The sequence below is a fragment of the Brassica napus genome, chromosome C1 (assembly GCF_020379485.1).
Source record: "Brassica napus cultivar Da-Ae chromosome C1, Da-Ae, whole genome shotgun sequence".
Classification (NCBI taxonomy): Eukaryota; Viridiplantae; Streptophyta; class Magnoliopsida; order Brassicales; family Brassicaceae; genus Brassica; species Brassica napus.
The window spans coordinates 11,568,597-11,583,322 of NC_063444.1; the positions used below are offsets into that span (position 1 = coordinate 11,568,597).

Below are 14,726 nucleotides of genomic sequence, written 5' to 3' on the forward strand. Positions count from 1 at the left end.
AAAAAAAAAAAAAAAAATCTGTCTAACATTGTTTTAACGATTCTTGAATGTTTCATAAGAAAAGAAAGTAGATTATGCAGTCATTAGCCTAACTAATGATATTGTTTGGTCTTTTTCTATAAGCTTTTTCATTCAAATTGTTTTTCTTAGCTTGTTATGCTTTAATCTTTTTTTTTTTTTGAAACACGCTTGTTATGCTTTAATCATTATTTATTTATATTAATAAAAGAGTTTAAATTACAATGCCACGTTTTTAATATTTAAATCAGTATTAATATTAATCGAGGGAAAACAGAAAAAACGTTCATCACTTGTTTTTTTTTTGGTTGAAATGTGAATATTATTAATCAACAAAGGAACAAAAAAAATACTTACAATATCAAGCTCTAAGTCAAGGCCTGCAGAGAATCTCGATGGCTTCACAAAAAAATAAGAGGAGCTTATCTCAGGGGTTGGAGTCTTAACAGCACATATTGAGACCGGGTTGACCAACCGAGCACTTCTTGGCTTCCGTGAAGAACATGTTTGAAGCGGCAAGCAAGTCGAGTGTTGACTCCTTCAGCATATCACCAATGATCCAAATCATCTATCAAGATTCCAACATAGCAAGAGTATGAGTTTCACTGACATAAGATTTACTACGGCTCTAGCAGCTTCCAGCTATTTTACACCACACGAACAAATTTGTTTATTACCTTAGCTTCTGGTTCGCCCAATGTGTCTAGACTCTCACATAGTGTTGCAATTATGGACTCTCATACCTGTACGTTGCTATGAATGATCAAGATTAAAGAGGGTTATAGCACTTTAAGTTGCCACAGAAATATAAACCGACTTACGTGTTTGGATATCTTCTAAATATATCTTTGATGACTATGATGGCCTCTTGAACAACATAGTTTACTTTGATCTTGATCACTCAAGTAAAGCAGCGGTGGTGGGTAGGATATAGTAATTAAGACTGACCCAAACCGGTGGTTTGAACATTGAATTTGCTAATTCGAATTTTCCGATTTGGACCTGTACTTTTTTAAGTTTACGCAAAAAAAAAGGGAAAACAATAATTTAACCACAAGTTAGGAAGAATTTTGTGTGATACTTTCCAAATTTGTGAGTGTTCCAAAGAAATAACTTTCTAAATTTGTGATATTTTTATTTCCTTTACCATTAATGTAAATCTGCAAATTTTCACAAGTTTCACATAATTTTGCTATTTAATTATGGCACATTATATATTAGCATCTACGGCAAAAAGGAAACAAAATCTGTGAAAATGTATATATTTTTAATTCGTTTCACAAAAAAATGGAAACTTTTAAGTCGGTCGACCTTATATAAATCTTCATAAGTTGTCCCACTTTTTTCGTGACCCTATCAAAAAATAAGTTAGAAGAAAAAAGATGGTTGCATACATCAAAAATAACTTCTTTTTGGTTTTTATGATTGTTTTACTTCTTGTTGTTTCATCATATGCAAGATTTAGTATGATGGTTACAAAAGGTGAGGTCGAGTCCATTTGCAATAAAAAAGATGTCGATTCTACACTCTGTTTTGAGGTTCTAAAACCAAATCCTACAATTGCAAAGTTGGATTTTACTGGTCTCGCCAACTTTTTGATCAATTATACGTCTCGAAACATTTCGGATGTATTGAAGGAAATAAAGTTGTATGAAAGCAACACGACGGATTTGCAGACAATCAAACTATGCGAAGAGTTGTATGACCTTTCTCTTTTTTCGGATGATCATGCTCTGAAAGCTTTGGCAGCCAAGAATTACGACAGCGTAAACTTTAAAGTCGGAGGTACATTGGAAAACATCGTTACGTGCAATGAGGAATTGTCAACAATGAAGCCGGTGCCACAATCCTTGATCGCAAAAAATAATGTTATAAAAAATCTATCTGGTATTGTTTTAACTATTCTCGAATGTTTCATAAGAAAAGGTAGTAGATTATGTAGTCATTAGCCTAACTAAGGATATTGTTTGGTCTTTTTCTACAAGTCTTTTCATTCAAATTGTTTTTCTTAGCTTGTTATGCTTTAATCATTATTTATTTATATTAATAAAATAGTTTTAAGTGACAATTCCATTTTTTAATATTTAAATCAGTATTAACATCAATGAAGGAAAACAAAAAGAACGTTCATCACTTGTTTCTTTTTTTGGTGAAGAACGTTCATCACTTGGTTAATATTGTAAAACTCAAAGTCAAGGCCTGCAGAGAATCTCGATGGCTTCACACAAAAAAAAAAAGAGGAGCTTATCTCAGGGGTTGGAGTCTTGACTGCAGATATTGAGACCGGGTTGACCAACCGAGCACTTCTTGGCTTCCGTGAAGAACATGTTTGAAGGGGCAAGCAAGTCGAGTGTTGACTCCTTCAGCATATCACCAATGATCCAAATCATCTATCAAGATTCCAACATAGCAAGAGTATGAGTTTCACTGACATAAGATTTACTACGGCTCTAGCAGCTTCCAGCTATTTTACACCACACGAACAAATTTGTTTATTACCTTAGCTTCTGGTTCGCCCAATGTGTCTAGACTCTCACATAGTGTTGCAATTATGGACTCTCATACCTGTACGTTGCGATTAAAGAAGGTTACAGCACTTTAAGTTGCCACAGAAAGATAAACCGACTTACATGTTTGGATATCTTGTAAATATATCTTTGATGACTATAATGGCCTCTTGAACAACATAGTTGACTTTGATCTTGATCACTCAAGTAAAGCAGCACTGATGCAGCGTTCAGCTCCTCTTTCTAGTTTGATGGCACTATTGCACGAACAGCCTTCGCGAACAAAATCAACATCTACTTCCGTGGCATACTCTTTGAACTCCAGAAGAACCTACATTAGCAATAGTGCATAATCAAAAATCAAGAACCGCAAAGGCACGTGGTTGACAGTTTACAAAGAAGCTTAAGTTTTTTTTTTCTTTCTGTTTGGTTAGGAAACTAAAACGAGAAAGAGGAAGTATTTGGAACTGTGGCTCGTAAGTTACAAAAAACAAATGGAGAGGATTGATTTGTTAATTTTATAAAGTTAAAGAGTTTAGTTTAAAATTAAAGTTAACTTTTTCAATATAGTCCTTAAACTATTAGTATCTGCGAAACTGCCTTGTAACTTCTTCTAGTCAACGCCAGTTGTTTTCTTGTGTTTCTTTTTTTTTTTCCACAAGTTGATGACGATTGAGAGGGAGATGAAGTCAGATATACGTTTCTGAGAGAGAGAGGGAGCACAAAAAAAGAAAGAGCTGTAGATTTTGATTTGATCAGATATTCTCAAGACTTTTACGAGTCTGATCTGATCTGATCATCATCCTCTTCTCTCGCCTGTGAGTCACAGTGGTCATCGAAAATGGCGCCGAAATTCGACACGGAGAAGATGCAGGAACGCCAGAACTTCCGCAACGTCTGGCACACCGATCTCACTCACACCATCCAGGGCGATACTCCTTGTACTCCCTCTCTCTCTCTGTTTGATCGGGTTTTGGGGATTGATTGATTGATTATGTGTTGTTGTTCGCAGATTGCTGCTTTGCGCTGTGGTGGTAAGTCTCCGCTTCGATCTGAGCTTCTTCTCGTTGCTTTGAATGTCTCAAGTTTATGTGAATTGACCAAGATTTGACTTTAGGAGAAAAAACTTCACCACTGTATGATTCTTTTTATCTGTTTGTGTCATGTGTGTTCCTCTTCACCTTGCAGTGCCCCTTGTGCGTCATATTTGCTACGCAAGCGTGCGCTTTACAATGACATGTCAAGGTATTCAAGTGCCTTCGCATAGATGCATCGCAATTCGATCTTCTTTAGTTTTTTTAAAAAAAAAGGATGCTTCTTTGTCTCACAGGTACACTTGCTGCGCCGGTTACATGCCTTGTAGTGGCAGGTGTGGAGAAGCGAAATGTCCTCAACTCTGTCTTGCCACTGAGGTAAGGATCTTGAAGATCATGTCTTTTCTTATAACTCCAGTTATTCTAGAACGTTCATTTTTAGTATCTGAGTATTTTTATCTAACATAAGCATTCAATCTCAGTCATGACTAGTTAGCTAGTTCTAAGTAGCAGAACCATTTTGCAGGTCTTTTGCTGCTTTGGAACCTCTGTGGCATCCACTCGTTTTCTTCTTCAAGATGAGTTCCAGATTCAGACGACGCAGTGTGACAACTGCATCATTGTAAGTACCCTCATTTCCCAAGGCCACAAGCCATGCCATTTCAAGCAATTAGAGTGGAAACAAACAAGACTCATAATCTATGATATCTTCTTGGCTGTGTAGGGATTTATGGTTTGCCTTAGCCAAGTGGCGTGCATATTCTCCATAGTTGCATGTATCGTCGGCATTGATGAGCTTTCTGAAGCTTCTCAGCTGCTCTCTTGTTTAGCTGACATGGTTTACTGCACGTAAGAACCTCCCCATCTGTATTCTCATGTTCATTCCCTTTAACTTATTGTCCCTGATGATTCTTTTTTTCTTTGTTTGCAGGGTTTGCGCTTGTATGCAGGTAAAGTAATGAAATTATCAAACCCATTTCAACCTTACCTACTCAGAAAAGTAATATGTACAGTCTTCCTAATAAAATCTTGTTCATCTATTATGCTTTTGTAGACACAACACAAGGTGGAAATGGACAAGAGAGATGGCAAGTTCGGTCCACAGCCGATGGCGGTGCCTCCGCCTCAGGTAATGTCACGGATTGATCAAGCAACTCCACCCGCAATTGGTTATCCTCCACAAGGTTACCCACCTTCTGGTTATCCGCAACACCCGCCACAAGGTTATCCACAACACCCACCTCAAGGTTATCCACCTTCTGGTTATCCGCAACACCCTCCACAAGGTTATCCACCTTCTGGTTATCCTCAAAACCCTCCAGCATATCCTCAATACCCTCCCGGTCCAGCTTATCCTCCTCAGGCTTACCCAAAGTAACTACTCTTTGCCTGGTTTCTCTGGAGACTTCTTTTTCATCGTCCTTTTAAATTCACATTCAAGTCGTTGGTATATGATGTGCTCTTGGTCAAAAGTGTTGAACGTTGGCGGATTGTTTTGAGGTCATTGTTTGTGTAAGACATTACCTCTGCTGTTGTTGTTGTTACTGTCTGAGACATGCCTCTTGGACTGAGTCATTTGATGATTTTTTTTTCTTAAGTCTTCTAAATTCTTTTATGGTAAGTACAGAGTCCAGTACAATTCACCAACTGTTTACATTCAGTGCTAACAAACTGTTTCTCATAATAGAAAACAAAAGAGATCTTGTGGTTGTGGGTGATAAACTAAATTAGATAAAGTGTGCTTTGGAAGAATGTTGTATGAACCATCATCAGTAAGAGAATAACTACGACGGGATCTCAATGATTACAATGTTAAATAACGTGGCAAGAAATTACGAGGGGGTAAAGCAGCCTAAAAACTAATTTTCCTTCCCTTTCAAAAAATAAAATCAATACAAGCAAATAAAAATAAACTATATAAGAAGTTACTTAAGTTCAGTGACTTCAGCTTCTCTACATACACCAACATTGATCCATAACGTATTATTCCTCTTTGTTTGTAATACTCTGCAACAGTTCCTCCTCGGTGACTGTACCAAAACATTTGAAAACCATTAAGTCCATAACATTATTCACATTTTAACCACATGCTATTAAATGACATTGCGTTACTTACCCTTTCCCATAGATGCGGGTCTGGTTTCTTGTAGACTACGATGGTATTAATCTCAGCTGGATTCGTCATCTTCCACCGACACGAAGGATGAGGAACACGGTGTCTCGTGTATTCGCTAACAGTAGTATTCAGCTGCTTATCGAATCTCGTGGACGACATGTAGAACACGAACGGTTTCTGACACGGGTTACGGCTAACCGGCCTGGTGTTAAACGCGTACGCGGTGTAATCCGCTCTTTTGTACCAATTCAAGAACGTCCTCGAAGGCATTTCCATTTCTCTAGGAGAGAATATTCCGCGGAATATTTGGACTGCATAGCCCCACGAGACCGAGATGGACCAGCTCTTGTGCTTGTCGTAGCATATAGACTGCTGGAGAAGCCCAGCTGAGTCGAGCTTCATCGGTACGGTTAGCTTCTTGAGGGCACGGACTCTGGTCATGTTTGGGAAGATCGGTTCCACCACGTCGAGGTGGTGCATTGATACGAACGGTGTTACTGGGTGCGCGGCGAGGAGGCCGAAGAGGTTCCCGTAAACGTCGTACTGAAACGGTAACAACAAAACTTAAAACGTGGAGCGTGAAACGTACGCGTCATATGTGCGCGTAGTAAATAATGGGAAGAACCAAATCATTCAAGTATGGGAACAGAAAGGCGGGTCCCTCTCTTACACCTGTATTTAACCATCTAACATAAGTAAATTTGACGACACTGGGCTACTCACGCGCCGCTTTGTCGGTACCAAACCACGAAAAAATTGCCAAAACAGCGTCAAAGCAAACGAATTTGAAATCACAAAACCAGCATAAGCTTCTCTCACAAGAACATAATAAAATTGAATGCCTCTTCTAAGTTTAGTTACTCAAGACATTGCGCCCAAAACTTGTAGAGTAGATTCCATAACAAAAGTTAACTAATTGAATGAAACCCATTTCAATTAACATCAATACCCAATGTCACAAAATCATTGATAACGCTAAATTAGCCACAAATCATCAAAATAAGTTAAATTCTCTACACTAAACCAAACACACAAATCATTAGAACTGTACCTGGTGAAAGCCGATTTCTTTAGTGAGTGGAACACCGAGTTCAGCCATACAAGCTTGCATGCGATCGTCAGAACCATACAACGCTGGATACCTCTGTATACACCGATCCTGCATCTTACTCAATGCCTTAGCCAACGGGTAGCTAATCGCAAACCCTCCTCCACCGTAAGCCATACTGTACGAGAAAAATATGTTCTGTAGATGAGACTCCGACAAGCTCCCGATGTAATACATCTGCTCGTGGTCGTACTTCCTCAACACCCTTATGAGATTATCCGTTACGAACACCGTGTCGTCATCGCCCATCACGAACCACCTCACGTTCTTCAGACCCAAACGCAGCATCTCCGACACGATCCTCGAGATCCGCAACGCCGAGCGTTGCCCTTGTTTGTTCGTGTAAGGGAAATAAGCGGTCCCGGCGGAGATTTTTATCGGTGGAAGTAGATCGTCGTCGTCTTCGTCGTTGCTACTAATGTTCTTCTTCACCTCTTTGTCTAACCACACGTAGCCGCGCATGTGTTTCGGTTTGTACCAGATCTTGATATACTCTTTCCTCTGTTTCCACAGCTTCGCCGACGCGGCGATCCCGAACACCACGTGGTTGAGATCGGTCGGCTCGTCTGCGGCGTCTACCTTCTCCTCCTCCTCCTCGCGACGCCGCCGTGAAGCTACCTTTATGGAAGAGGAGGAGACGTTGGAGACGTTGGTGGAGAGGGCGGAGACTGTGGTGAAGGTAACGGAATCGTCGCAGGTGCGTGAGGTGGAGACGAGCTTAAGCATGTAGATAATGTAAGTGAAGACAATGAAGCAGATTAGCCAGACCATTAGCTTTGGACCGGGTCGGGTTACCGACAGCATTCCGGGTATGGAAGTAGTACTCGACGAGGTTCGATCCCATGTCGGTTTCTCCGACGAGTCTTTCTGGTTACCTTTCATCCACACAGATTGAAGAAACAATAACTTTTTGTAATGGAAAAAACAAACCCTCTATCAAGTATTGATTTGGGTCTGTTTTTGAAATTGGTGAAGACAGGAAGGCAAGTGTCTCTCTAGCTTCTTGATTCGTAACCCAGAGGGAGAGAACGAACCGAAAATAATGGATCTTTCTTTCCTAAATAAGAAAGATTAATGTGAATGAGCTTGGTGATTTCCTGAGAAATCGAGGGAAATTAAGGGAAAGACAATGTGAAACTCTTTTTATTTTTTTGCTTCTCTGTGGAGAGAGATAAAGGTGAGAGCGAACAGAAAAATAAAAATAAAAATAAAAAAAAACAGAAAAGAAGAAAATATTATTTAAATAAATAAATTGGGGTTGTTGTCATTATTTTGGTTGTTTCTTAATTTGTTTGACAAATTATCATGCTAAATAAATATTTTAATTTAATATTTTCGAGTTGTTTTGGTGCTAACCTAAAACCAAAAAGGTTTGTGTGTGAGATTAGTGTGGTGCAGATGTAAGGGAAAAGCATTAGTAAGAAAAAGACGAGCGGTCGGGTCAATGAATATGTGTGGGTCCTACTCTGACTCGTTTCCCCACGTGGGTCATTCGGAACTATCTACGTGTCACTTTCATTGCTCCTATAATTTAAAGTGAAAGCTACGTCGTTTCATAGGCTCGTCAGCAAAGAAAGGCTGTGGCTTTTTGCATTGGCTAGCTTCACCGTTGTTTCAGTGGAGGTAGCTAACTGGTGTACACCGTTCGATGTTCATTTTATTTTGGCGTTGCTCGACAATTTTAAAACAGAAGAAATGGGTTTGGGTAACACAAAACAATTAAAAAGGTTGTATAGAAAGAAATGACAAAGAAAAAGTAGTCTAAATTTATGAAAATAGACAAGTAAAAATGGACATTGTTTTCATAACAGTTAATTCTACGTGTTTTTATAATCGCTAATCACTAAAACGGTCTTTCAGGCTGCAATAAATTAAATGATTATCAATTCATAATCATTTATAGAGTTTAATGGGCTTCAGATTTAGTTATTAAAAATTTGGATATCTAGAGTAAGAGATAATTATCATGTCAATAGTAGAAATTTAACGTTATCAGGCATTAATGATAAAGAAAATCTCACTATGCAGCGCGTTATCGTTTTTATGTGAAAAATAGTTTCACAATTCAAAGATCCTCAACTGCTTGCTTCTTCATTGTCAGGTTATATTATTAATTTTGAGTATTATGATTTATGAATCCAAGTTAGTTAATAGATTTAGGTTCTCTTATTCTATGTTACAAAAAGGTTCTTTTATTTATTGTTGTCATCTTCTTTGGAAAAATCTCCAAAGAAACTTCTTAGAACAGGATTAACACATGTGCTTAGAGAGTGTTTAATAATTTTTGGATTTAAAAAAAAAAGAAAAAAATAAATAAGAGAAGAATCGCTGCTTAATTAAGCGGTACAAGCAACGCTGCTTGTGAGACACGTGTCATTAAACGCGTCCATCTCTCCCTCGACGATTCGGTTTCCTCATTTTTTCCCTCGACGACTCCGCTTGATTCTCTCTCTCCCTCGGCGACTCTGCGTTTGTGGATTGGATCGTCGACGATCCGAGTCGTTCTCCGTTAAAGTCGACGAAGCCGCTTCTCTCTTTCTCTTCCTCGACGACTCCGCCTTCCTTGATTCTCTCCGTCGACGACTCCGCCTCGTGTTGGTGAAACCTCGACCAATCGGCTTCTCTTTTTCTCTTCCTCGGCGGCTCCGCCTATCTCGATTATGTCCCTTGACGACTCCGCCTCGTTGTGGTGAAACCTCGACGACTCGCTTCTCTCTTTCTCTCCCTCGATGATTCCCCGCTTCTCTTGTGATCTTTCCCCGATGATGAAGAGTCCGCCTCTGTCTCGTGATCTTCCCCCGACGATGAAGACTCTGCCTCTATCTCCTCATCTTCCCCCGACGATGAAGACTCCGCCTCGGTCCTCTCCTTCGGTGGATCTCACAGACGGTCAGAACTTGTACATCTCTCTCTTTGTTATTTGATTTGGTTTGTTGTGTCCTTGTGATTAATTTTAATTTGTCTATGTATGTGTTTCTTAAGATGGAAGGATCAACAGACATGAAGGTTAGTTGAAGAAGATGACGACAACTGTAAAAAGGTAAACATATGTCTCTGTCTCTTGTTTTTATTTGCGAAATGTATTGAAAGTTTGTTCTTGTTTGTATTGATTAGATGATGTTAGGACTGTGGTCTCAAATGAATAGATTGTCAAAATATTTGTTCCTCGTTTATGATATTGAGTGAACGTTTTGTAGGACTGTGGTCTCAAATGAATTGATTGTCGCTCTTGTCTGTATTGATTAGATGTTGTTAGGTTAGTTCATATGTGTTTGCTGTTTTGGTTCTCATTTGTGAATTGCTTTTGTTTGTTTCTCTGTTGAGCTGCATGGATCAAGGCAAATGACGAAGCAGAGGAGTGCATATTCATGGATCAAGGCTAATGAGGAAGGATCGTCAATACATGTAAACGTTCTGCTTCTTCTAATAGAATTTATTGTCTTTTTGATGTTATGGTTGAGTTAGAGAGTTAATGTTTTGCTCTGGTGGTTAGAAACTGTGTAAAAAATAGGATTGATTGTCTGTTTGATGTGTTGAAATGAATAAAGGATTGGTTATGGTTGAGGAAGAGAGTTAAATGAATTGCTTGGTGTTTGATAATGTATTGAATAGTCAAAAATTAATGACTTGCTATGCCTTTGATAATGGTTGTGAGATGGTAATTAATATAAGTTAGATACATGTCAACTCGAGACTGTTTGTTGTTAGTTGTTGAATGATATCTGTAGAATGATATCTGCCTTCTTCCATCTCCATCTTCTTTTATAACTAAAACGACCTCTTCCGGAAATAACAGATTCCTATCTGTTATTTCTCTTTCACTTTGGAAATAGATTTTAATCCGTTTACATCGTCTTCAAACTTTGTTGCTCTGCTTAGCAGTCAACAACAAATGTTGTCTTCGGTAGTGTATCAGACAGTGTCTCATTGTCTTCATTGCAACCTCCCTTCTTTGGTGTTCAAGGCACCGAGAACTCAAACTTTGGGGTAGACACTCAAGCCAGAAGGAAAGAAAGAAGAACATGGTCGCCTACAGACGACGTTGTGCTCATCAGCTCGTGGTTAAACACGAGCAAAGATGCAGTAATAGGGAATGAGCAAAGGTCGCTTGCATTCTGAAATGATTATTTCAGTGAAACTTCAACGTATCCTGAAAATTATTTCAGACGGCGTTTTAGAATGAACAAGACATTGTTCATGGACATTGTTGATCGACTCTCCAACGAAGTTGACTTCTTTCGCCAAAAGAAAGATGGTCTTGGAAGGCTTGGTCTCTCAGCACTCCAAAAGTGTACAGCATCCGTTCGTGTTTTGGCATACGGTACTGCGGCTGATACAGTCGATGAATACCTCTGGCTCGGTGAAACTACAACTCGGTCATGTTTGGAGAATTTCGTGGAAGGAATAATTTATTTATTCGGCGGTGAGTACCTAAGAAGACCAACACCGGCTGATCTTCAACGTCTACTTGATGTTGGAGAGTATCATGGATTTTCCGGGATGATAGGAAGCATCAATTGTATGCATTGGGAGTGGAGGAATTGTCCCACCGCTTGGAAAGGGCAATATTCTCGTGGTTGGGGTAAACCAACAATCGGTTTAGAGGCGGTTGCTTCATATGATCTCTAGATATGACATGTGTTTTTTGGACCTCCAGGTACTTTAAATGATATCAATGTTCTTGATCGTTCACCTATTTTTGACGACATAATAAAAGGTCAAGCTCCGCAAGTGACTTATTCTGTCAGTGGAAGAGAGTATCATTTGGCTTACTATCTCACCGATGGTATCTATCCGAAATGGACAACTTTTATCCAATCTATCTCACTACCGCAAGGGACGAAAGCAGTTTTATTTGCTCAACGTCAAGAAGCTGTCCGAAAAGATGTCGAGCGTGCTTTTGGAGTCTTGCAAGCTCGCTTTGCCATCGTTAAAAATCCAGCACTTTTTTGGGATAAAGTCAAAATTTGTAAGATTATGAGAGCATGTATCATACTTCATAATATGATAGTAGAAGACAAACGAGATGGATACACTCAATTTGATGTTTCCGAGTTCCAACAAGGAGAAGACCACGGAAGTGCACATGTCGATTACACGTATTCTACAGATATCCCTACAAATATCGCCAATATGATGGGTGTTCGAACTAGAATTCGTGATCGAAAAATGCATGAACAACTAAAAGCGGATTTGGTTGAACATGTATGGAGTAAATTTGGACGTGATGAAGACAACAATTGAGCTCGAATTTTTCTTTCAAATTATTCTCGACTATTGTACTAATCTTTGTTTTTATGTTTTTTTTTCAATCTATGTTTTAAATATTATCATTAAATATGTTTTATATAATAAATAAATTTTATCTTATATAAAATAATATTAAATAATTATACTATTTTAAACACCTCAAAATAAGAAACTTGCATTGGAGGTCAAAAAAGTAGAAGTTTCTTAATAAAATGCTTAACACATTTTTAATACTAAAAAAGTAATGGAGGTGCTATGGATAATGGTGCTATTAGATAAATCAGAATTTGGATTTGATAAGTACAAATGCCAACTTACATGTATATCGGTACATATATATAAATATATATATATATTTTTCCATTATAGACGTATATGTATGTCTAAAAGCTAAAATGTCAAATTTTGGATAAATCGAAAGTCTATTGGATTTCTGATGTTGTGAAACTATAGCGATGATTGTTTTCTAATGTTGTTAAAGAAGATGATAGTTAATTATTAGTGGAAAATACGGTGTTTGCAAGTGAAATAGTTCATGGCTATCACAAGAATAAAGGAGCAAAAAAAAATCACCATTAAAGTGGACATTGCTAAAGCTTTTGATACCATCTCCTGGGAATTTCTCTTCTCCTGTCTCCAAGGCCTACAACTGCCTCCGCCATTCATCTCCCTGCTTAGAGCATGCATATGTACCACAAGCTTTATGGTTGGTTACAATGGAACAGTTAATGGATTTTTTAAAGGAAAAAGAGGTCTTAGGCAAGGGGATCCCCTCTCTCCATACCTGTTTGTAATCGCCATGAACTGTCTATCCTACATGCTAAATCAGGCGGCGGCTCAAGAGAAAGTGAAATATCACACTAACTGTCGAGCCATGAAGCTTACTCATCTCTCATTTGCCGACGACCTGCTTATCTTCATAGATGGATCGCTGGAATCTGTGCAAAATGTTCTTCAGGTGCTACACGAGTTCGAACAGAGATCAGACTTGGCAGTGAGCTTTCAGAAAACAAGTTTCTTTGCCTCCGGCCTAGATGACAGTGAAGTTGCAACTATACAAGCATCAACGGGTATGGTTTGTGGAACGCTGCCGGTGCGGTATCTTGGGGTCCCTCTCAGCTCGAAGAAGCTCAACCTCACAAATTGCGAACCTCTGATCCATCAGATAAAGGCTAGGCTCTCAAACTGGTCAGTCAAATCCCTCTCTTTCTCTGGTAGACTGCTTCTCATCAAAACAGTAATCACTGGCATAACAACTTTTTGGTGTTCTGCTTTTATCCTCCCTAAAATCTGCATATCAAGAATTAACTCTCTTTGTAGCACTTTTTTATGGAAAGGCAATATCGATAGTCATAACTCTGCAATGGCCTGGGACAGAGTGGTACTTACAAAATCTCAAGGAGGACTTGGAGTGAAGGATCTTTATACTTGGAATAAAGCTTGTTGCCTGAAGCTAATATGGCTTCTCTTCTTCCGAGGGGGCTCAATCTGGGTGGTCTGGTTTATAGAAGTCATTTTACAAGGGTCAATTCATAACTACTGGACAACCAAACCGAAAGTCTCATTCTCCTGGCTTGCGAACAAGTTGCTGAAATTAAAGGATGAAGTTTTCCCGCTTATCAAGTAGAGACTAGAGAATGGACTTACGGCAAGATTTTTGTTCGATAATTGGTCTCCCTTCGGGAACTTGGCAGCTCATCTTAATCTCTCATCTTCACGACTGGGAATCCCTCTCAGAGCAACTGTAGCTTCACTCCGCAGGAACGGCGTTTGGCGAATCCCTCAGGCAAGATCAGACGCACAGCTCGAGCTCCATGCCTTCCTTACAACAGTTGAGTTCTCTGAAAATGAGGATTATTATGAGTGGGAAATCGATGGTAAGGTCTCAAAGAAGTTCAATACAGCGGAGGCTTACACTTTCCTGCGAGGAAATATTGATGAAGTTAACTGGTCCTCCATAGTATTGATGCAATACAGCATACCTCGACATAATTTTCTTGTTTGGCTAGCAATTCTAGACAGATGTCCCACCAGAGATCGACTTATAAAATGGGGATTAAACGTGCCACCGACTTGTCTTCTTTGTAACTCAGCTGAAGAGGCTCGGAATCACCTCTTTCATGAATGCAACTTCAGTTTTGATCTGTGGTCATTGAGCGCAAACAGGCTAGGGATTCAGCCAAACCGACAATGGGATCATACAGTCAGTCATATGAGGCAGTTACCTCGACAACGAGCTCACCGGTCAAAGCGACTTCTCATCCTCCTTGCCTGGCAATCGACGATCTACTGGACTTGGTCTGAGAGAAACACCAGGCTTCATCAGAATACTTTCAAAACGGTTGACGCTATCTTCACTGTGGTTGATTGACAGCTTCAGAATAAAATTCTCAGTTTTAGAGAAACGAATCCGGTTCTCTCCTCTGCCATGATGCAACAATGGATCTGACACGCACCTTTTTCTGATCAACGAACCGTTCCTCTCTCGAATCATCCGCTTACCCTTTGTAATTTACCTCTTCAATTGGGTTCTGGGTTTTCTTTCTGTTGGGTTCTTTTCACTATGAGTTTTGGGAATTGGGCTGTGCCCTGAACTAAAGCACTTTGCTTGTAAACATTTTATTTTCCTGCATTTTAATTTGAAAGCTTAAGTTACAAAAAAAAAATGATAGATAATTGTAACTACTAATTCT

At 39.2% G+C, this 14,726-nt stretch overlaps 4 protein-coding genes across 4 annotated transcripts; 3 read left to right on the top strand and 1 right to left on the bottom strand.

Annotated features, from left to right (window-relative positions):
* Positions 1–45: 45 nt before the first annotated feature.
* Positions 46–3,003, top strand: LOC125580448. The gene has a single exon (XM_048744885.1). It carries the CDS (start codon positions 1,401–1,403, stop codon positions 1,965–1,967), a length of 567 nt encoding a protein of 188 aa, XP_048600842.1. The 5' UTR covers positions 46–1,400; the 3' UTR covers positions 1,968–3,003.
* A 142-nt stretch (positions 3,004–3,145) lies between these two features.
* On the top strand, positions 3,146–5,159 carry LOC106401357. The gene is made up of 8 exons (XM_013841861.3): positions 3,146–3,466; positions 3,538–3,559; positions 3,714–3,770; positions 3,856–3,937; positions 4,086–4,181; positions 4,284–4,408; positions 4,491–4,509; positions 4,614–5,159. Exons 1-8 carry the CDS (start codon positions 3,367–3,369, stop codon positions 4,935–4,937), a joined length of 825 nt encoding a protein of 274 aa, XP_013697315.2. The 5' UTR covers positions 3,146–3,366; the 3' UTR covers positions 4,938–5,159.
* Positions 5,160–5,301: 142 nt separating this feature from the next.
* Positions 5,302–7,958, bottom strand: BNACNNG42070D. Its single transcript, XM_013841860.3, has 3 exons — positions 6,727–7,958; positions 5,676–6,218; positions 5,302–5,589 (listed from the first exon to the last, which is right to left on the bottom strand). Exons 1-3 carry the CDS (start codon positions 7,663–7,665, stop codon positions 5,485–5,487), a joined length of 1,587 nt encoding a protein of 528 aa, XP_013697314.1. The 5' UTR covers positions 7,666–7,958; the 3' UTR covers positions 5,302–5,484.
* Positions 7,959–12,832: 4,874 nt separating this feature from the next.
* On the top strand, positions 12,833–14,404 carry LOC106398140. The gene is made up of 2 exons (XM_048743654.1): positions 12,833–13,270; positions 13,661–14,404. The coding sequence occupies exons 1-2, from the start codon at positions 12,833–12,835 to the stop codon at positions 14,402–14,404; spliced, it is 1,182 nt and encodes a 393-aa protein (XP_048599611.1).
* Positions 14,405–14,726: the final 322 nt, after the last annotated feature.

Bases quoted from the DNA above. Each gene is read 5' to 3' on its own strand.
- LOC125580448 (XM_048744885.1), top strand. From the start codon at position 1,401: ATGGTTGCATACATCAAAAATAACTTCTTTTTGGTTTTTATGATTGTT.
- LOC106401357 (XM_013841861.3), top strand. From the start codon at position 3,367: ATGGCGCCGAAATTCGACACGGAGAAGATGCAGGAACGCCAGAACTTC. The intron at 3,771-3,855 runs GTATTCAAGTGC...TTTGTCTCACAG, and splicing joins CTTTACAATGACATGTCAAG to GTACACTTGCTGCGCCGGTT. The intron at 3,938-4,085 runs GTAAGGATCTTG...ACCATTTTGCAG, and splicing joins AACTCTGTCTTGCCACTGAG to GTCTTTTGCTGCTTTGGAAC.
- BNACNNG42070D (XM_013841860.3), bottom strand. From the start codon at position 7,665: ATGAAAGGTAACCAGAAAGACTCGTCGGAGAAACCGACATGGGATCGA. The intron at 6,219-6,726 runs GTACAGTTCTAA...TTACCGTTTCAG, and splicing joins AAGAAATCGGCTTTCACCAG to TACGACGTTTACGGGAACCT. The intron at 5,590-5,675 runs GTAAGTAACGCA...GTTTTGGTACAG, and splicing joins ACCCGCATCTATGGGAAAGG to TCACCGAGGAGGAACTGTTG.
- LOC106398140 (XM_048743654.1), top strand. From the start codon at position 12,833: ATGAACTGTCTATCCTACATGCTAAATCAGGCGGCGGCTCAAGAGAAA. The intron at 13,271-13,660 runs GTAATCACTGGC...CTTATCAAGTAG, and splicing joins GACTGCTTCTCATCAAAACA to AGACTAGAGAATGGACTTAC.